Here is a 21,558-nt window from a genome sequence, read left to right as displayed (position 1 = left end):
CCTTACATAGCTAACATGGCTTCCAGATGGTGTCTCAGGAATAGGCAGAAGTCATTCATCCATTCTACTCTACAAGTCTTCAACACCAAGAATGGAAATTAATGTCCTTGTTTTTGGATAGGTGGTGATAAGGAAGTTCAGACTTCAGACTCCTTTATGTTGGGACATACACAAGAGATAGGCTAGATGGTATGTTCGATTAGTATTCCCTCGCTCATGTCAAAAGAATATGAAAACCCGTGAACTTTGAACAGTAACAAAATTCAATTTAATCCTTGGATTGGATGGTAGTTTTCTATGTTTGTATCCTCGCTCTACAAGAAGAAATCTAAAAGGGTTTCTTTCTTTCTTGGATCTTTCATTTTTAATGCAGAATCTGAAAGCCAACTCCTTGTAATTTCGAACTTGTCGGGACAGAATTCTTTCGTTAAATTGATGTATAACCCCATTGACAAAATCCATAGATTTGAAATCTTCGTGTGTACGGTAGTCATCAATGAAAAGTGAAGAATTACAAAAATATTGGCATGTAAGGATCAAAACGCAGAAAATCTACTCCCCATTTTTCAATGTCTGCGAGCCCTTTATTTGTCACGGGGGCGGAAAAACGGCAGCTCTATCGAAACGTGTTGGTTTGTGTTTGTATTTCAGAAGGAGGAGGTTCAGTTCAGACTTCAGACCACGCCTTGCTCTTGCTGTTTGTTCTTTATTATTGTTTCATGAGATGGGCAATAATTAATCAATCTGGAAAACAGATATATTATTATTGTAAAGTGCTTCTTTTCTTTTAAGTACTGTATATCTTTACACCAATAGGACAGCAGAAGATAATCAATCCTCCGAGGTAATTTCAGTTTTGTTGATATACAATTAATAATGATCCAGCCAGAGACAGAGTATTGTAGAAGAGGTTAATTAAAGAGTGTAATTTGTTCCATTTGCCTCAAGATTCTAATTTTAGTAACTTCCAAATAAATTAGGACAAGTGGTCACTTTCTGAAATTCTTAAAATAAAAGTTAAATAGTAACGTTACAGTAACTTTCAAATTTTCAAGATGGTGCCAATTTGCAACCTAATTTTATTATATTGTGGAATAATTTGCAACCCAAAATAATTAGCTCTGAAGATTTTTTTTTTTTTTGGGAAGAAAATAATGCGTGAGGAATGATGAATTACTCATCCAATATGATCAAGAAAAGCAGAGTGGTGGAATTGTATTTGTAGCTAGGCTTTGCTCAGGAGTTTATGAATCGACTTATAGTTTGCAAATTAATAGCAAACTAGCAAGATTTTTAAGTCTAGAAGCATAAAATCTCTGAATTTTTCTTTTCTTTTTTTTTTTTTGGGTTAAAGGCAAGAGTTTCCATTCCGCTGGCATGACCCATACAACAGAGTTGGTGCCTCACACCAAACTTCTCATGAAGCATCTTCTTGCATAATAACGCTCTCAGGATTAACAAAACTAATGGACTTGATTAAAATGTATCTTAAGAGGCACTTTTGTTGCATAAACTTGCTCAGTTCCTCTAATTAATTAGGTCCTTCTAAATATTCTAACCAAGTTAAAAGTTAGATGACAAAATTTCTGATTTTTAATTATCATGGACTCCATAATCTGCTCCACAACTAGAAGCCACGCGTTGAGCAATAAACTACTATACCAGGCAACTGAAAAGAGATCATCTAATTAAACCGAATTGAAGTTCCACTTCCATCGTAAACAAAAAGGAAAGAAAAATGGAAACGAATAAGATACGGCTTGATAGTTTCTTCTCCAGCAGCATATTTGACAATATTGAAAATTTTGCAACTTTTGTCTCTTTGTGCGACCTCCTTATTACTTCATTTCTATGGCAGAAGTGTAGGACCCCGATGCTGTCTCCTTATTTATAGCTCCTTCAATCCCTTGCAATTCCATTCCATTCGAGGACAGACACATAAGTTCTCCACTACACTTTATTCATACATCTGGTGCATTATGAGCAGGGCACATTAGCTCCAATTTTTCGTACGCATTTTTGTGCGCTCTTTCAAGAGTTATGGCCCTGATTCTTCTCTCGTTTTTCATAGTTTTCCTGCTCCCTCCAAGCAACGCTCAGGGCGATCCACCTTCCCCGGGCTACTACCCTAGTTCAAGAGTTGCTTCACTAGGGTTTAACCAGGGCTTTAGGACCCTTTGGGGTCCTCAGAATCAAAGGGTCGACCAAGGCTCTTTAACAATCTGGCTTGATAGAAGCTCAGGTATGATTAGGTCCTACCTACAATCTGGCTGCACCTTTTTTGGCCTCTCTCACAATGGTAATATCATTGCATTTTCTTTTTCACAAATTGCATGCAGGCAGCGGATTCAAATCCCTCAACCGATATCGATCTGGTTATTTTGGTGCTGCCGTCAAGCTCCAACCTGGTTATACAGCTGGAGTCATTACATCTTTCTACGTGAGAATTTAACGAAATTTATACTCCTAACTAACCTTAGTATATTAAGTAAAAATTTATGGTGATTTTGCATACTGACAGCTTTCAAACAATGAGGACTACCCCGGGTACCATGATGAGATTGACATCGAGTTTCTCGGGACAACTACTGATAAGCCATACACATTGCAAACAAACGTCTACATGAGAGGAAGTGGAGATGGAAACATTGTAGGCAGGGAGATGAAGTTTCACCTTTGGTTCGACCCCACGAAAGATTTCCACGACTATGCTATACTCTGGAGCCCTAACGAAATCATGTCAGCCGCAGTATACTTTATAACACATACATAATACCATGAAGTTTCTCATCATAAATTACATTATTTTTCCTCTACTTTGTCAAATTACTTTATACGTACTTGATATCACTGTTCACTCATGCATGTAGGGCTAGGGACCTAATTAATTTTTCGATGGAATAATAGCATGGCAAGATATGTCCATATCGAACATTTACTTCAGCTTAGAAATAAAAGTCTCGGAGGGGTAACTTTTATATATATATATATATTCCAAGTCCAACGTCAGGTCAGTCCTACTTCGATATTTTTATGTCCTAAAATCAGTTTTGTCCGTCTCTAGAAAGCACAAAACTTCTTCATGCTGCTGAGGAAGAGTAAATATACTTGAATGGACAGGTTTGGTGAAAAAAAAAAAAAGAAAAAGAAAGAAGTTGCTTATATTACTCTAATTTGGTGAAAGAAAAAGGCAGTCGTAAGTGTGACCTACACTTCTTGTTGATTGTGTATTTACTAATCTTGAAAAAAAAAATTCTTTAGTCGATTCATGCATCCAGTAAAGAATGGCATTTAGTTGTGAGCTGACACGGATTGAAAATGACCAGTGAAAATCACAAGCAATTTACACGCAGCTACATTTTCTGAATCCTCATGTGCTTCATCGCCATCATATATAGCAATCATTCATGTTCATTTTTTTTAAACAATTTTTTTCTTGTTTACGTGTGTGACAATTTTCTTATGATGTGATTCTCAGATTTTTTGTCGACGACGTGCCAATAAGAAGATACCCAAGAAAAAGTGATGCCACATTTCCTCTAAGACCTATGTGGGTGTACGGTTCGATTTGGGATGCATCATCATGGGCCACCGAGGAAGGAAAATACAAAGCTGATTATCAGTACCAGCCCTTTGTTGGGAGGTACAACAATTTCAAATTAGGTGGCTGCACCACCAATGGCGCTGCCACTTGCCGCCCTATATCTGCTTCTCCGGCGGGTCCTAGTGGGCTGAGCAGCCAGCAATATGCAGCCATGGCATGGATCCAGAGGAACTACAAGGTTTATGATTATTGCGCCGATCCTAGCAGAGACCACACCCATACACCTGAGTGCTAGGTCTTATTGGGGGGAAAAATTTTAAATTAATAAAAGAATATATCAAGGTCGAGCCTCAGGATTTAGAAGGCCCAAATCCCCGTTTTCTTAAATTTCACTCTTTCCTTATTTAAAAATTTAAAAAAAAATATGAAGTTGTTTTAATTGTCTGGAGTGTTTTGAGATGGGTCCACTTGCCAAGAATAGATGCAAGAGTAGTTGAAGCGTCCAGGCCTCCAAGATTGGGAAGCGGAATCCATTTTGTTTTGTTTGTTGCAATAAATATTTAATGTAATGCTCATGTTATTGTATTTGGAATATGGCTGCAGTAGTAGATAGAGAACGTAAGAAGTCATGACACCAAAAAAAAAAAAAAGGAAGATCAAAGATGTATGTGGTGAATTGGGAGTGTCTTCATGAGGTTTAATTGTAGATGAGCTCAAATGTATGATTATCTTTTCTTGGTTATAATAAAGAAAATTTGCGAATTCATTTATGGAAATCACATTCCTCCAATTTCCAAATCCTTTAGAAAAGAAAAAGTACAAAGATTCCAATTATGTTACCATACTCTGTATAAGTCCATAGCTGAAGCAGCCACTTGACAGGCAGAGTTCCATGACTGCAGTAGCCACAATTTTCCTTTGCACCATCGAGCAACAGTAGCCTTAACAGAGGTAAGAACAGCAGCCACGATATTGACTGCAGACACAGGGATATGATGACAAACAGACTGATTCTTGGTTCTCCAAATATGATAAATTGCAGCAGAGAAGACAAGTTTTTTAACCTATTGAATCTGGAAATGAGTTTGTTGCAGCTCACTATGCCATGTTAGTGGAGCTATAGGTATCACGCAGAGTTAGTAGAAGTTTTTGCCACACCTTGCTAGAAGCGGAACAGTTTAAAAAAAAAAAAAGAAAAGAAAAAGAATCTATCTTCATCCCCCAGGCCCCATAGAAAAGAAAAAACAGTTTAATGCTTCATAGTTCCAGCAGTGTTTTGACAGGGTTCACAAAGCTCAGAATCTATCTTCATCCCCCAGGCCCCAAGCCTTTAATCTATCTTTAGTTGTCAACCTTCCCTTGCATTAAAAAAAAAAATTAAAAGACAACACAAATTGGTTTAATTGGTAAGGACGGATCACGTTATCACAAAATGTCGTATGTTCGAATCCCGTGACTATGTTGTTGGGCTGCTGCAAGAACCCTTATAAGCAACTTATAATTCCAAGAGCATGCTCTGACTCTTGGTCATGACCGGAGTTAAACCCATTCAAACTTTTAATTTACCCAAAAAAAAAATTTAAAAACCTTGCATAATAGCCAAAACGATAAAGGGTAGCATGGCACAGATTTTTTACCCCAAATTAGGCGATGCAGGTTAACTCAATTACCAGGCTGCCTGAATTGAGTCACAGCAGAGTTAACATAAAAGTGAATTTTCCAGAAGCAGGGGCAGTCCAATGCACTTCATCCCTATCACCAAGACTGGGGGCAAAATACTCAACTTCTATCATGTCTACCTAACAGAACTCTTGTTTATTTTGTAGGCGGCATCTTGGAAACAAAGAGTGTGTCCCCTTAGAAAATCGTCTCTCAGAAGTCAGAATTTTCAAAATGTCTTTAAATTGCTTTATTCCAAATCTATACAATTGGATACGAGATAGCATAGTAGGTTTGTGTCCCCTTGACTTTTAAACTGAAACTTGGTAATCAAAATATACGGCGGGGCATACGATTAATGAATAACGAATATTCAAAGAACCAAGACATTTACATGGTCGGAAGATCGGAACATCTTTGAGAGTGTTAAGTTGGATTTGTACCATTTTTCGAGTAAAAGATGTTTCATAATCTGAGGCATTCCCATGAAAATAAACGTCAGCAATGTTGCTTTCCTAATAGTAGCAATTAGTACATCACTGCTAAATTCCATTACTGAGAACTAGTAACACGGTATTCTTGATTGAATTATTGAGACGACGACAATGATAATTCAATCAAGAATACGACCACAATTCTAAGAAATACGCTAAACAGTAGTTCGATTTTTCCTCATCCCTACGTTTGATGTCTGACTAGTATTTAATGCCATACGACTTTTTCATCCTAGTTGTATCGTACAAGCATGTTTTTATTTTCTAAGGTTGGTATCTATCGGGATTATGGACCATGGTTATGATGCAATGTAGAAGGAAATTACATGCACAAGCAGCAGGACCAGAATTATGGACCACGGTTTGTAATTTTTTTTCTCTTTTGTGGCGTTTTCAATGAGCAGAAATTTTGTATCTGCTAAATATTTTATGCTTCTCGGCTGCTATTGGAATAATGGAAGTGTCGGTACAATTTGATACGACTTGTTCAGTAGAAAACTAGAAACCTGGATCATATTTTCTTTCTTCTCGTGTGCGTTGTTCATGTGGGATTCAGAGACAAAAATAAAGCCAAAGGTTTTCAAGATTTCTGATGATTTGCAAGTCAAATCTCAATGGATCCATCGGTTCTCGAAATTTTATCATCCAAGTATAATGTTCATCTTATCTTTGCGATTATTCATTATGATCCGTACTTCTTCCCTTTACACGAATAATTTTAGCATCCATGTGTTTTTTTTTTTTTTTCCTTTGCTGGTTCCTTCAGACCAATTCCATACAAGACGCCTTAGAGTAATTAACTAGGAAAAAGGTAAAAACCTTTGGAAAAAAAAAAAGGAACAAAAAACTTCATTTGCAATCCTTCCAACATATTTCATGGGAAAAAAATTATTGGGCTTGGCTTCTTGGTGACAATGCTGCAGACAGGAAAATTCCTACTAAAGATAGCCGGAGCTTTGGGCCCGAAGTAGCCAGCCACATCGCTTCCTCGTGACTATACTGACGAGAGGAGATGTGGGTCGAAAGCAACCACGAACTTATTGGGCTATTCACACGTAAAAGCCACAAGTTTGGTAGGTGTCACCCAGATTTAGCAAAAATTCATCAATTGCCTTTACTTGAAGATGGTTTAAAAATATTAGATATTGATGGGTTTTTTTTTCACTTAGAGTGCCTCATCCTTTATTTGGCCAGACTAATCCCTAAAGCTAGCAAAGCCCCGTCCAGGGTGCACGGGAGTCGAATCCAAAACCTTGCATTAAAGACTGACGACTAGTCCAAGCCGAACTAACCGTGGGGGACAGATATTGATAGTTAACAATATCAGAAAATCCCTTAATCCATCTTCCTTTGGACGACTGTGATTTTTACGTCTCTCTCTCTCTTTCTTTTCCCCTCCAGTTGGAGGATGTTCAGAAATTTTCAAGGTGCTTTATTGAACATGCTGATGCTTAATTCAACATGCTTATATAAATATATATATATATATATATATAAAATATAGATGCAGGCTTGCAGTATTATGTGTAAATTTCGAATTTTGAACTTACGAGCAGTTGTATCATACTTTTTTATGTTTGAGATGTAAAAAAAAAAAATAGATTTGGAAGAATTATTGGTTAAGAGCGGTAATTTCCTATTTTTCTTTTGTGCAGTTTCTGGACCTGTACCTTAAGTGGACTGCCATTAAAAAAAAGGCGGATTTGGTTCAAACTGCTAACGGCCCACCCATTCGCCGAAAAAATTGGTAAGAAGAAATAGTCCAATGGTTTTTTGTTAACGGACCAGAGCTAGAAAGCAGGCTAGAGACACAAATTTGCTTCGTTCAGGTAGTTACTTTGCCTCTTTATTTAGCTGCTCATTTTGTCACCTATGGAAGCTTCACGGAACAACCCCCAGATTTAAGCTTCAAAGCAATTGTCTAATATTAGTCAAAAGTTTGGTAATTTTCGTGTGTTCTCTGGACTTCTTCCTTCTATAATCACGCGGATTCTACGTCCAATCAATCGTATTCGTTCATGGACCAAATCTTATAGAGCCCAACAGGCTGGCCGAATTTAAAAGTCATCCATAGGATATAATTTTTCAGCGCTGGTACTGCATCTCCGACCTTAGCTCAGTTGGCAGAGCGGAGGACTGTAGTTGGAAAACCGAACAGTTAATCCTTAGGTCGCTGGTTCGAATCCGGCAGGTCGGAATTTTTGCTTCTATAATTTTATCCCCTCAAAAAAATTTTGATTTTTTGCTCCCATGTCTATAAACCACCTTTATGCTATGGCTTTTGGTTGACCTAAGCTCTTTGTCTTTGTCATCCTTGCAGCGGATGATTTTATCCTTTATGTGTAGCTTATTGATAACAACATATTTCATTCAAAGGAAAGGAAATAATTTCTAGTGCCGCAACACATTTCGCATTTCTTTGAACAAATTCCACAGCGAGGGCAACCCAAAACAGAACTGCAAAAGATTCCAGCCAGACCAAACACAGGCTTTGTTTGTTTTGGATTTTTTTTAAAAAAAAAAAATTTTGTAATAATTTAATATATATAAAATAAAAAGACGATTAAAAAATGTATCTATAAAATATCGGAGCATTTTTTCTTTGAAAAATTGTAATTTAAACACACTTTAACGAAACCTTTGCTGGAAAATATTCTTGAAAAGGAAAAAAAAAAAGGGGGAACCCAAAGCTTCTTAAAAAGGGTGCCCGGATAGGACCAAATTGGCAAAGTTGTGCTTGTTTGATTCCTATGTCCGTGACTACTACTGACCCGCTGACCCCTGGGGTTGAAAAATCGGTGGGCAATTCCAGTGGCCACCACCACCACGACCACCGCCATGCCCCACCGCTCCGTCACAAATTTTCACCATAAAGGCACTCTCACACGTCTCAGCTGTCACTTTGTTGGACCTTTTAAACCCCTTTGTCTGACAAATTTGCTCCTCCTTCTTTCCTCGCTAAATAAATATTGATAATAGTAGTAACATGCAGATGCAGGCAGGCACAGCGCCAGTGCAGAGCAGATTCCAAATCCCCATAACAGCCATTCATGCATTTACAGCAGTATGAATGAATACCCTTAAATACACTACCGGTAATGCATTCACACCTCACAAACTCCCATTCGATTCCTTGATGCATTGCATTACTTGAAACAACAACGTATATCAATTCCTCATAAACCACCTTTACGTTCTTCGCTGAATATATATATTTTTTTCACCTCAAATACATCAAAACTGTCTTTTTTTTGTTGTACAAAAAAGTTTTCAAAAAACAGCAATATAAACAGGAGCCTGTCTTTTTTACGAAAGTTTGGCATTGCACTATTATAAATGTACTAGAGGAAAAAAAAAAAAAAGAAATGCTATACATTTATTATTTTGTACTACAACTTTTCAGTTTTCACATGGCACCTCCTATACATTTAACAACATATTCTTCTTTCCCGATTTTTTTCACCCCCCCCCCCACCCCCAAAATTACCTAATCTTCCACCAAAAAAAAAAACATAAAAGATTAATACTATTCCTCTCTCTCACATGTACAATAGCCACTATCCCGCCAAACCTCGAAAAATTATACTGGTACCACCAATGCGATGCCCAATGCCACCTCCAGAAACAGCCCCACAATTGCCAACATCTGGTTATTCTTTACAGAGCATATCAGCTTCATAGGCAATAGGGACCCACACCCACAAATATTCATTACATATAATCGACCTGTATCTACACATGTTCCCCTGACTCACCTGCCAAATCCAAGAAACCCTTAGCTGTCTCCAATTCATACAATCACTTCCATCCACGTCGAGTAAACAACAGCCCCTCTTAGCTGGCATCTATGGGGCTCCATGGTCCATCGACCCCGACCCCGACCCCAATCCCCTTCCGCCACGTGTTACGCTCTCATTCGCTCGAAACCCTCGACTTCTTCCGGGACCTGTCCAGCTTCCTTGATAGGGCTTCCACCACCTGCCACGTGGCATCCCCATCCACCACCCGATCGTTGAAAAGCAGGGCCCTCCTAACACTCGGGTCCCATAGTTTCCTCTGTATGGCGGTTAGGTTGGTGGACGCTACGTGTTCCAGAATCGGTCCCAGCTCTGCCACGTCATTCTCCGCCACCGTGAGGGATATATCCGCCCACGGCACGGCGGCGGGGAAAGGCAACCGGATACCGTCGGCTATTATGACCGGCACGCAACCGAGTGCCACGGATTCAACAAGCCTCGGACTCCATGGGGCCCACCCTAGCGGACACAAACAGAACGTTGACCGTGCGATCTCCGACTGGTAACCGGCAAACCTATGCCTCTTTAAGTAAAACTTCCGATCGTTCCCGTATTTCCGCCATATAACCGTTCTCACGCGCCTGAACCGAAAGTGACCAAAAGTCAGGGGCATTTTCAAAATTTCAGCGAACAAAAAAAAAGAGAGAGAGAGAGTTTGTTGGGTTCAAATTTTTTTCTTACTTGCCGTAAAACCGGCCGCTGACATTCTTAGGATGGACCTCCATCTTACCCCGGAAAAACGCAAAAATGTCCCGCCGGCCATTGATCGGAGCCTTGTCCAGCGTCTTCCGTACACTTTTCGGCGAGATATAGGGAGGTATAACGACATGTTCCACGTCTTGACATGGGTGATCATAGTTGACTCCGAAAGTTTGTAATATTATCGACTTTTTCAAAAACTCAGGTATCCCGTCCGCCTTAGCTCTATCCTCCTATTTTCACATTAAAAAACAGAACTTGTTAACATTTCTTCAAAAAATACGTTCAAAAAAAATGGTGGTCTCTTTTCTTTTTATTCTTGTTTCTTTGGCTTACCATGGCGTGAAAGCAAGCCCCATAATCATGGGATGCAACAAAAATGTGGTCAGAGCCAAGGCTACGATTCCAGAACGGAAGCTCAGAGGAAATAACCTCAATAGCCGAGGCGATGAGGCTTCGTGCATGACCGATGGCTGGGAAGCCATTAACAGTGCTGAAATTGCAGGAAACATATACAGGGACGAAGAAAAAATCAGCCTCCCAAGGATCAAACGTACGGACTTCACTAGTTAACAAAGCTCTGTGGATAGCCACCTCAGAGGCAAACAAATGATTGCTACACCTTCCGTCCTGTAGCCAGTCAGTATTGTATTTAGAGGGCAATTCATATATGTACACCTTCAACCCCCTAAATTTCCCTGAAAAAAATTAAGGAAAGATTAGAATTTTTAAATCAAGGAAAAATATTTTTTTCAAAGATTGGGTTTTTTATGGGGGGGGGGGGGGGCGTTCAGGAAATTACCTATTGAGGTGGAATTGGTGGATTCGAATAGAGCACGAGAGGCTTTTAAGCGAGGAAGAATGGTGGTTGTGGAGAGGGAAAGAGCAGAAGGGGTTGGTTTGTGAGTGATGAGAAATGAAGAGAGGAAGTAAAGAGCAAGAGAAATCCAAAGAAGCCATTTGAAATATCTGTAACAAAAGCTTTTTTCGATGGATTGTTGTGAAGCTCTTCCGCCATGTTTGGGATAATTAACGTTGTTGTGATGGTTTAAGAATCTCATCCTCACGTAGAAACCCCTGTTTCTTGTGGGTTTTTTATGAAGTGATGAATCTGCCATCTTCCCCTGTTTCTTCTCCTATCTTAAACCCCTCCACTCCAGAGAAGAAAGGAGAGGCCTGTGAAAGGGGTTGGGTTGGATGATGTATTTGGTGAGATGGGGTTTTCGTTTTTGGTGCAGTTTTGGTGTGTGGATTAAGGAACAGAGATTGGTTCGTTGAAGGATCGTTTTTGCTTCAAACGGAAAACAAAAAAAATGATCATCAGCTTTTGGTCTCAAGAAATTCTTCTGTATTTACTGAAAAGAATTATTGACTTGCAAGTTACAAATAAAAGAATGGGAGTTTGATCTAGTCCTAATTCTTAAAACAATTATTTTGCTAGCTATGATTTACAAAATCCTGATTGTTTTGGTGTTTCTCGAGGAAAAAAATAATCATGAGATAGCATGCAAAAGAGGAGAGAGAGAGAGAGAGAGCGAAGAGAGAATGGGGAGCAGATTTGAGAAAGGTTACATTGTGATGGAACAGAATGAACCAAGGCATTGGTCTCGGGAGTCTGCCACTGGACAGTGGTCATTCCAAGCCTAAATGCGGGAGATCAAACTCGAATCTTACTTTTTATGAAAATTGTCATAATATGTAAAGATTTTTATTAACCAGTTGAAACTGGAAATTTTTACTCACATCAAATTTTTCCTCTCTTTTTTAGAATAAACTAGCTTAAATTATAGAAATTCTATCCGTCCATAAAAAAAAAAAAAATCTTGGGAGTCTGTCTAGTGTTTATTTGATATTTTACTCTATTCTTTAAGATGACTAAGATGCCCTTTTTGTATATGGATGTATAATAAAATGACAAAATTACCCTTTTAACTCTTATATTGATTAAAGACTTTGACTTTCATAATGTATTAGGTTGCCACTCGTTTTTATACAGCTCAATTTATTGCATCATTAACTATTTCTATATTAATAATGTATGATATAATAATATGTTAGTAGTTAACGGTCAACTCAAGTTGTCAAATATATCTTTCTCCATAATCAATTTAAAATGCATTACTATAAAATAGGTGTTTGGATTGAAGATTATTTATTTTTTAAAAATAATTAATATAATACTATTTTATGATGTAATGTCTGTGAAATAAAAAAATTAATTTGAAAAATAAAAAAAAATGATTAAAAAATGTTGATGTACTTTTGTAAGATTTTAGTCCAATGTTGATTATTGACATTTAATAAGAGTGATGCTATCCTCTATGAATTTGATTTCATAATTTGTTTGAACTATAATAAGGCAGGAAAGCGAAGCATGTTTTATCCATAACTCATTACAAACCTCTTGTCCATATAATTAGTACTGTTGTATACCCATAGAAAACTCATATCACCATAGCATACAAAGTATGGAGTACAATCATCATGTAAGAGCAGAAATCGTGTTTGTATTGCATTTTTTTATAATTTTTCATGAAAAAATTATTGTAATGATTTGATGTATGTGAGAAAAAAGGTAATAAAAAAATATAATCACGGTAAACAACGTAATTTTTCGACGGAAAACTGCGATCCAAACAAGGCCTGAGATTCTTAAAATGAAAAGAAAAAGAGGATGGGATGAACTAATTAAAAGGGCACAGATGGGTGGTAGGTGATGGAAATGACTAATGACTTAAATGAGTATGGTGGTGTGCATCACAAAAAGTTTGAAAAAAGTTAAATATGTCTGCCCAAAAAATTCATTTTCAGAAATCCTAGAAAGTTGAAATATTCTATGCCTGGAACACATAAAGATGCAGTCTGAAAAAGGAGAGTTCGCATTTGTTGTGTTTCTTACTTTTTAAGTGCTTTTGGTGGTGCTGTACACAATCCATGCATTTTTGACGAATTACCCATTAATTAAAGATGTTTAAGATGCTATTCTTAATCTTTTGTTTTGCTGCTTTTGGAAGGCAGGTCGGTCACCCATCATAATGTTCGATTAATAGACATCCTCTTAAATAATACAAAACGTAGGAGTGATAAAACTCATGGATAGTACTGCATTATTTTAATTTGAATTTAAATTTCAAACTTTACACGCAATATATATTTAGACCCACTTATGTGTATGCTAACAATGTATGTTTTATTTCCCGAAAAACAAAAGCATAAAAGATTTATCCAAAAGCCGTTGGAATAAAGCTTCCGGCAAAGTTTAATTTTTTCCAAAAAGATATTAACGTTTTTTGCAAACACATTTTTCAAATATATTTTTATTTCATATATATCACATAACTATTGTACATTTTTTTTTACAAAAATTTCAAAAAATAACAATTCAAATGATAAGTTTATGTAAAAAGATCAATATAACTCCTTAAAATTGTTCTCATATTTTCAAACTAATTGTAATAAGAGAGGATGCATATAGGGTCTTTCACTCTTTCTTTCTTAATTTTCTTTGATTTTTAATGGTCAAAATTAGGGCTGCTAGCAAGTCGAGTCGCTCACAAGTAGCTCGCAAGCGGTTCGATCAAATGCTCGACTAGAATTTGGTTTGTTCAAGTTCAAGTTTGAATAGTTTGATACATATACCAAATTAAGTTCAACTCTCCATTTTGCGCTACTCGAGTGCTCGCCGAGTAACTTGATTATTGGTATATTATTTATGTTATATTTTTATTTTAATTATGAAATAACTAATAAGGGTTTATATTTTATGTAATTTACCATAAGGGTTGTTTACTCAATAAAATTTATAAAATGGCAAAAAATGGAATATTGGAAAATCTAAAAAAGAAATGAGGATTTTAGATAATTTATCATAAATCTTCGAGCCTTTTTTCGAATTTTATTTCGAACCCTAGAGCTTGTTAAGATTTGACACTAGTCTCGAATCTTAACGAGTCGAATTCAAATTTGGAAATGCATATTGTCAAGTCGAATCGAGTTACATAATTTTCTACTCGCTCGAGCTCGAGTAGACTTGTGTAACATCGAGTTTGACCTAAGCATAGCATAACTCAAATTCGACTCCTTAACCCCTAGGCAAAATTCATTAGACATAAAGTTCTGAACATACATAAGTGAAACATACATAAGTGATGGTATAAAATTCTTATAGGAAGGTTACTTTTATGGAGCAAGATAATCATACATCCTATCCAAAACCATCCTCTATAGACAGCAAGTAAAAAATGTCTTCAAATACTTGCTTAGCCTTCGATCCGATCAATCAGGAACAGACCCCTCATCCATTTGCAGTGTACCAGGTAAACATCCAAAACTAGCACCTATCCTATCAGTAACTTGCTACTATTGATTTTTTATTTTTTAGTTTTCTAAATCTTCGTTTACTGGTTGTAATGTTAATTCCATCTCAGCTTCTACCTAATAAATTTTGTTTTGCGTAAAGTCTTTGATGTAAAATATGCTCCTTCGCCTGCCCGTCTTCCCCCCACTTAAAAATGATATTAATAAGAAATAGAACTTTAGGTAGGGGTTAGAAATCGAGCAGTTCAGCCTCTCAAAAAATGAAAATATCATACTAAACTTTGACCCAACCAAAAAAAAAGAAGAAGAAGAAGAAGAAGAAACCCTTCCATATTATGATCAAAAGATGAATGAAAAGGTCGTCATTGACAGTAAAACTGATGATTGCATCAAATTCACTAATGTTGAAAAAAAAAAAAAAGGGGGCGTTCGGGGCAACCTATTAAGCTGCTTCTGCACGTTACGTTTAATATATTATTGGAAGCTACCCTCCTTGACTTCGTCATGAAGAACACCCAAGACACGGTAGCTCATTTCTCATGATATTCTAAAAGAAAAGAAAAAGGGGACATTGGATGTGATTTTTTTTTTTTTTTTTTTTTTTGCATGTGAACTTAAAGACTAGAAAAGTCTGAAATTTTTTTTTTTTTAAAAACTCTTTCTGGCTGCTTATACACTATGGGACAAGATTGGAATTTTCTTCAGGTCAAGAGAGTGATTAATGGATTTTGACGAATGGAATAAACTTCTTTATTGCGTTCACATACTTTGGAAGTGAGCCGTAGAAAAAATGATCTTGCCTTCGCAAAATTCCATCTCCATGCAATGGTTCTTTGTGGTCCGCCTGATGTGATAAGGAAGGGGAAAGAACTCATGAATTCAACAGTAAACGGTTTTCTAATTTTGATCAAATTTCAAGCCAAAGGAATGAAAGTTTTACGATCACTTTCCTTTCCACTATGCTGCAGATATAAACAGCTATTATTATGATGAAGTTACGTGTGCTGGACTAAATCCACCAGAAGTCCACCAATTGCATCTTTCTTACGTTTCTTTCATTACAATTCCTCCCTGCCTATCGGGCTGGTCCAACTTGTTTATCAAAACCTGTTCGCAAACATACATAGGAGCTGCGGAGGTAGAAAATCAATCAGCGTCTGCGGAGGTAGATACTCATGGTTGTAATTCAATAAATTTTTATTACATCGTTGAATAATTTAAACTCTTAAAATTACTTAAGGTCTGATATCTATTTTTACACATTTAATGGTAAATTGATACGTAACAGTATAGTACCCAAAAAATCACTAAACTTTGGCTTAATGGCCACCAAAAAGAGGTTAATTCTTTCTTTAGATTATAGGTCGGAGGTTAAACCACGCCCCGTATATTAGGAGATACCAGAACACCCCTTTGGCCTATTAGGTTCTGTTTACCTCCTAACCCCGTATAAAGCCTCCTTAGGCTCCCCTTCCTGTACAATAGAATAGATTAGATTATAGAAATGTTATAGTTGCAACAAAGAAAAAGTGTATGAGAGTGTTTGGATAGTGTATTATTTGAAATAAGTACTGTAATATTTTTTGTCATGTGATTGAGAATATAAAAAGAAAAGTAAAAAAATATATTTATGGTACAAGCGAAATATTATTATTTGACAAAATTGAGCTATCCAATAGTACCCGAAAAGGTACGGTAAAACTCGGTAGTGTAGAACTCTCCATGCATCCTCGGAGGATACCTTTTAGAGCCCGAAAATTATGCAATTCCCTTATTTTCTCAATACGTATATCATATCTTAATTATAATAGTAATTTAAATTTTAAAAATTTTGGAATTTTACAATCTAATCATCTAAAAAACAATAATAATTTTATCATTCAACGTTGAAATTAGACTACGACACCCAAAAGATCTCCATATTTGTTTGTTTTTCATGTGTGATTGTGTGTAAAGGATTTGTTTGCTCACATGATAAGACCTCTTGGTATAGAAATAAAGAGCTTATGCAGTTACGTGGCTATGAAATTAACGTGGGTCTTACAAAAAATCTTGAAACAATCAAAGTGATGGTTTTGCAGATAAGTACTAGAATAAATAAACCATTCAAAGCGGGGCCTTTTCTGGACAGCTAAACCACTTAGTCAGCCAACCGTCCTCCTGGCTCCTCCTCCAACCTTAAAAAAGAAGGGGAAAAGAAAATCCAAGTGCAAGTCATTTTTTCCGTAGAGTTTAAGGAACAGAGACAATTTACGCCTTATCTAATACGAGTTTGGGTGGTTAGTATATTAGTTTCCTGTGAGACCTTCAAAAGTTATCGGCTTTTGAGGATTCTCACGGGATTAAGGTTAGTTAAAAATTGTCCAAAAATCTGCTGACTTTGACAAAAAAAAAAAGACATCAACCTAATCACGAGGGGGTATGGGGTCTCTTTAGATCTGGCAAGCTCCCTTGTGGAGGTTGATATCCCACATCGGAATTGGGGGGGGTTTGGGTGGTTAATATATTAGTCTCCTGTGAGATTTTCAAAAGTTTCCGGCTTTTGAGAGTTCTCACGAGGTTAAGATTAGTTAAAAATTGTCCAAAAGTCTGCTGACTTTGACAAAAAAAAAAATAATACGAGTTTGTTATCAAAAATCTAAGGGAAAAAAAAATACGAGTTTGTTATCAGATTGCTGCTCTAAGAAGGAATCTCCCAAAAGGACCCGCCGTCCTTTTTGTTTCTTTAATTTATCTTTCTGGGGCTCATTGCTTGCTACGTATTATTGTCTCCCAAATAGATTTAATTTATCTTTTTTTTTCTCCTGTTGATCTTTCTCTTAAAAAAAAAAGTTTATTAGGTACGGATGAGGACACAAACATGACGACTTATGCTGTCGAAGCAAGTTAATCCAGCTAGCTCTAGATCAAGAAATAGAAATGAGAGATGAAGTAGTGGTTTCATTATCTTGAAACAAGTTGTAAAGCTGCAAAAGAATTTTTGTCAATTGGTAAATTAAACATGCCCTATTAAATTGGGATGTATGATATAATTGGGATTCCAAATTCTCCATTTATTTTTTTTAATTCAAAATTATCTTTTATTGTTTACCGATTTAGTTGATAAGTGAGTTTGTTTAATAATTACTGCATGAATTTTTTTTCCCTTCCTTTAAAGGAACATGGGTGACTATCTTTAGACAAAAAGGGGAGATTGAAGTCCATTGCGAAATATAGAAAATTAAAAAGCTCTAACTTTAGTTCATTTTAAATGAAAAATTGGCTGTAAATTGAACAGTTAAACCATCTCATCATGCTTGGTAAATGCATTTAGAATTTGGGGATAAATAAATAAAAGGCACATGAGAATCAACAGCTGATCCCCCTTGATAATCACTTGAGCCCTTGTCTTCTGGATTACAGGTGAAGCGTTTTATCAATAAGATTACGCTTTGTTAATCACATACACTACAGTTAATTGTCGGAGAAAATTGTTGCTAATTCTTTACTATATGTTTTTTTGTCTAACTTTGTTGGATGGGGACCAAAAGAAAAGGAAAACAGACAGAGACAAAAAAAGGCCGCGGGGACTCTGATTTTCGGGTCATAATGGTGGAGACCGTTTCGTTGGATTTTAGAATGATTCTAATTTGTCTCGTTATTTTTAATAAATACATAAACTTTGTAGTGATTTTCTTACCACACATTCCAAATACAAAGATCTCATTAGTTTCAAAATCAAGACCTTACAAATGATGTTTCGCAAAGAGATAACTGAAATTACAAATACATTTCTGGTCAGAAAATTAAAAAGCGCGAGGGGATGGAATAATTAGAAAAGAAGGTGGAATTTTGACTTATTTGTGATGAATATCAAGAAGCTTTAGTATCAAAAACCCCAGAAAAAAAAAATCAAGAATCGCTGACGTAATTTGCAAAAGGGGGGTGGGAGTGCTTCCTGTAAAAATGCAATAATGCAGTAAAAACTTGTGCCAGAACGACATCAGATCGGGCAAATCATCAGATGGATCACTGCGCTGGTAAAATCAAGTCATTTGCCTTTGGGGTACTTTTTAATCAACCCCACCTTGAAAAGGCAAATTAAGCTCATCCTTCATGATTGTGGTCTTGGCCGATCATAGAAGCACTAATTAATTACTACATGATAAGATATAATCCCTCCCATCATAGTGCTAATCATGTTCTTGGTCAATTTGAACATCTATTTCGATCCCATCGATGAGAACTATCAGTCATAAAAAAAAAAGCATCATGATAATGCGGATTCTTGATGCGGCCAGTTATGCTTTGACACATTATTGTTTTTCTTGTCTTTTTCTTTTTTTTCAATACTTGTCTTTTCAACTTTTGGCCTTGTACGCTATAAAGTAGACATACCTAAGTCCTTAAACCACGGGTAACTAGGAGCATCTTTGGACCTTGAGTTATTTTTTTTTTTTTTTTCTGACGGAGTGGGTATCCGGCCTTTAGCCCGATTAATCTCACTCCGATTCGGGAGAAAAGATCCTATTCCACTCCGAGCACGATAGTAAGGGGGCTCGAATCCTAGTTGCCTAGGTAAGTCTACCATATCCTTTTTAGGAAGAGTTGACCGCTCGAGCTAACCCTTGGAGGCACCTTGAGTAATTCAGTTTCATTTTGAAAATGCAAAACAAGTATTTATAGTTTATTCTATGTCAATTGTCATGATATATATACGAGACAAAATTTTAATTATCATTTTAGTTTTGAATTAATCTTCTTTACGTTGATAGTGTTAACCCAATCGATGTAAATGTATACCACGTCATTTCAATCTAAATTTCAAATTCTACAAATCGGTATGCATCCAAATCCATTAATATATGCACTGTCAGTATAAAAAATATATATATAATTTAGTTTTTCTATAATTCAGTGCTCGCGACGTTGTTGCTTGGATTGTCACTTGTTTGGATGCATTTAATAATTAAACATTCAGAGGAGAAAAACTAAGGTCTTCAAATACTATATATATATATATATATCTGGGTTACCGTGGGTGCTCCATTAATTTAGTGGATCCAGCACAGAAGGCAATTTACTGGGGCGATTCTTTCTTGTGTCAGTTGAGAGATTGAGAGTTAATTCACAGAAAACTCGAGTGCCAAGAAGACTAGAAACTAATGGTCTAGCTTAACACGGTTTTCAAATCTAATCCGTGGGTTTACAATGCCTGCTATATAAGATGGACTGTCTTTAATAGACCAGACCCCTCCTATGCAAGAAAACAAAAGAAAGTTAGTTCATACCTGTAGACTTTTTAGTCATAGCTTCATGCTCGAAACAGCCCTCATCTTTTGGCAACGATATGGATACCATCATAAATCTATGCACTTCTTCAATGTCTTAAGAACCAAATTGAATCCCTGGATTTTCGTTTTTTTCCCTTTTCTTTTTTAAGCGAACTTTTAAAAAAAAAATTGCAATTTCACCCAATTAAGCAGTTGGAAGAAGTCCATACGTTATACTGGAGTATATTGCAGCTCTTTTCAATTGCATTAATATGATGCCTAAAGATTCTTCCGGTCGCTGTCCTCCTTGGCCGCCAGAAAACGGCATTTCAATCGCTCTGAAGATATATGAGGGCAAGATGGCCCGTACAATTATTTCTGTGACAAAACAGCCACACCGGCTCATGTGATTTCAAGACCGTATGGGCATTCTGGACCACTGACTTCCTTTGTCCATCCCGTTCTGGCTCACAATTACAGGTTCCATGTTAGGAGGTGAAGAAGCATGCTTGCTACTTTACTTCTCATCACGTTTGATGATCAAGGGGTGAAGCCCCTGTGTCTCTTCTGTTTTGATAAGGTTTGAGGAAAAGAAAAAATAAACTCAAATAGGATCTCAGGAGAATAGGAGATGAGCCTATATATATATATATATATATATATATATATATATATATATATATATATATATATATATATATATATATTGCAGTTGCTATACAAATGCACTGTTTCATTGGGGACATGGAGATCTCTGCAGATGATGCAACCGAAATATTATTTGGGATAATTGAAGTATTCAAACAAATTCAGTATTATAATCTTAATCCTGTTTAACTTAGAAGGTGAAAATTAAATGACATACACGCAACTAATCACTTAGGATGCGACTAGTTAATTAACTTGGGGTGGGAGAGGCATGGAAAGGGGTGGGAGGATTAAAAAAGAAAAGAAAAGGAAGGGTATCCTTTTCCTTATGTTACATGTATTCTCTAATTTACATTCACTTTCATCTATTACGTAGTACTGAATTGGGCAATGCGGGAAATCAATAATCATTTGTTACATAAGCACTCGCCATTATGTAATACGAGCTTTGTTTGGATAGGGTATTATTTGAAATATTATTTGGAATAATTACTGTAGTACTTTTTATGATGTGATGTATGTGAGATAAAAAGGTAGTTAAGAATATAAAAACGTGGATTGAAAAATGTGTTTATGATGTAAACGAAATATTATTTAAAATAATAGTGCTATCCAAACACTACCACACTATTTTGATTTTAGTTACCATTATGGAATACTGATTTTACCGTTCGTACGGACTAATTTTGCATTTTTAAGTATTCATTTCTTGACTTTCGATGCAAGTTAACAGTGCCGAAATATGCCCCGTCAATAATACTTGAGAAGTTGCCTTTTAAAATGGTAACACTTGGGTCTCTTACTCAACTAGTGCCCTAGGAGCAATTGTTAGACAAATCCTTAAAGTTCTTTTGAATAGTGAATTATGAACAAATAAAATATATGCTTGATTTATTTTTCCCTTTTAATACGCTCTCTGTCCCACTTTGATAGGCTTGTTTTCCAGTTTCATCCGTTCCGAATTGTATAGTTTACTTTACAAATGAAGAGTATAGTTAACTTTGAATTTATCTAAAATGCTCTTATTTAATGTAGGTTGTTTTAGAGTATAACCTAAGTTATTTAACGTAGGTTGTTATTGAAAGGTGTGATTTTCTATCAATATTATTGTTGTAATTAATGTAAGGCTAATTATTCATACTTCATTT

At 36.3% G+C, this 21,558-nt stretch overlaps 2 protein-coding genes and 1 non-coding gene across 3 annotated transcripts; 2 read left to right on the top strand and 1 right to left on the bottom strand.

The window, feature by feature from the left end:
* Positions 1–1,908: 1,908 nt before the first annotated feature.
* Positions 1,909–4,205, top strand: LOC113742227 (probable xyloglucan endotransglucosylase/hydrolase protein 32). The gene is made up of 4 exons (XM_072076616.1): positions 1,909–2,242; positions 2,340–2,440; positions 2,522–2,739; positions 3,479–4,205. The coding sequence occupies exons 1-4, from the start codon at positions 2,041–2,043 to the stop codon at positions 3,837–3,839; spliced, it is 882 nt and encodes a 293-aa protein (XP_071932717.1). The 5' UTR covers positions 1,909–2,040; the 3' UTR covers positions 3,840–4,205.
* A 3,597-nt stretch (positions 4,206–7,802) lies between these two features.
* On the top strand, positions 7,803–7,894 carry TRNAY-GUA (transfer RNA tyrosine (anticodon GUA)). Its single transcript is given in 2 exon segments — positions 7,803–7,839; positions 7,859–7,894. It is a non-coding gene; the product is annotated as a tRNA-Tyr (tRNA).
* Positions 7,895–9,050: 1,156 nt separating this feature from the next.
* Positions 9,051–11,808, bottom strand: LOC113727300 (probable glucuronoxylan glucuronosyltransferase IRX7). Its single transcript, XM_072076612.1, has 4 exons — positions 10,996–11,808; positions 10,530–10,891; positions 10,176–10,426; positions 9,051–10,075 (listed from the first exon to the last, which is right to left on the bottom strand). Exons 1-4 carry the CDS (start codon positions 11,309–11,311, stop codon positions 9,610–9,612), a joined length of 1,395 nt encoding a protein of 464 aa, XP_071932713.1. The 5' UTR covers positions 11,312–11,808; the 3' UTR covers positions 9,051–9,609.
* Positions 11,809–21,558: the final 9,750 nt, after the last annotated feature.

This window comes from Coffea arabica, chromosome 1c (assembly GCF_036785885.1).
Source record: "Coffea arabica cultivar ET-39 chromosome 1c, Coffea Arabica ET-39 HiFi, whole genome shotgun sequence".
Taxonomy (NCBI): domain Eukaryota; kingdom Viridiplantae; phylum Streptophyta; class Magnoliopsida; order Gentianales; family Rubiaceae; genus Coffea; species Coffea arabica.
Note: the sequence above shows the minus strand (reverse complement) of the source record. Positions and strands in the feature narration are given on the sequence as shown.

What these genes read in the sequence shown, in the direction of transcription:
- LOC113742227 (XM_072076616.1), top strand. Translation starts at nt 2,041, where the DNA reads ATGGCCCTGATTCTTCTCTCGTTTTTCATAGTTTTCCTGCTCCCTCCA. An exon ending in CTGGCTTGATAGAAGCTCAG is followed by an intron (nt 2,243 to 2,339) that starts GTATGATTAGGT and finishes AATTGCATGCAG; the next exon opens with GCAGCGGATTCAAATCCCTC. An exon ending in GAGTCATTACATCTTTCTAC is followed by an intron (nt 2,441 to 2,521) that starts GTGAGAATTTAA and finishes GCATACTGACAG; the next exon opens with CTTTCAAACAATGAGGACTA.
- LOC113727300 (XM_072076612.1), bottom strand. Translation starts at nt 11,311, where the DNA reads ATGGCAGATTCATCACTTCATAAAAAACCCACAAGAAACAGGGGTTTC. An exon ending in CACCAATTCCACCTCAATAG is followed by an intron (nt 10,892 to 10,995) that starts GTAATTTCCTGA and finishes AATTTTTTTCAG; the next exon opens with GGAAATTTAGGGGGTTGAAG. An exon ending in AGCGGCCGGTTTTACGGCAA is followed by an intron (nt 10,076 to 10,175) that starts GTAAGAAAAAAA and finishes CTTTCGGTTCAG; the next exon opens with GCGCGTGAGAACGGTTATAT.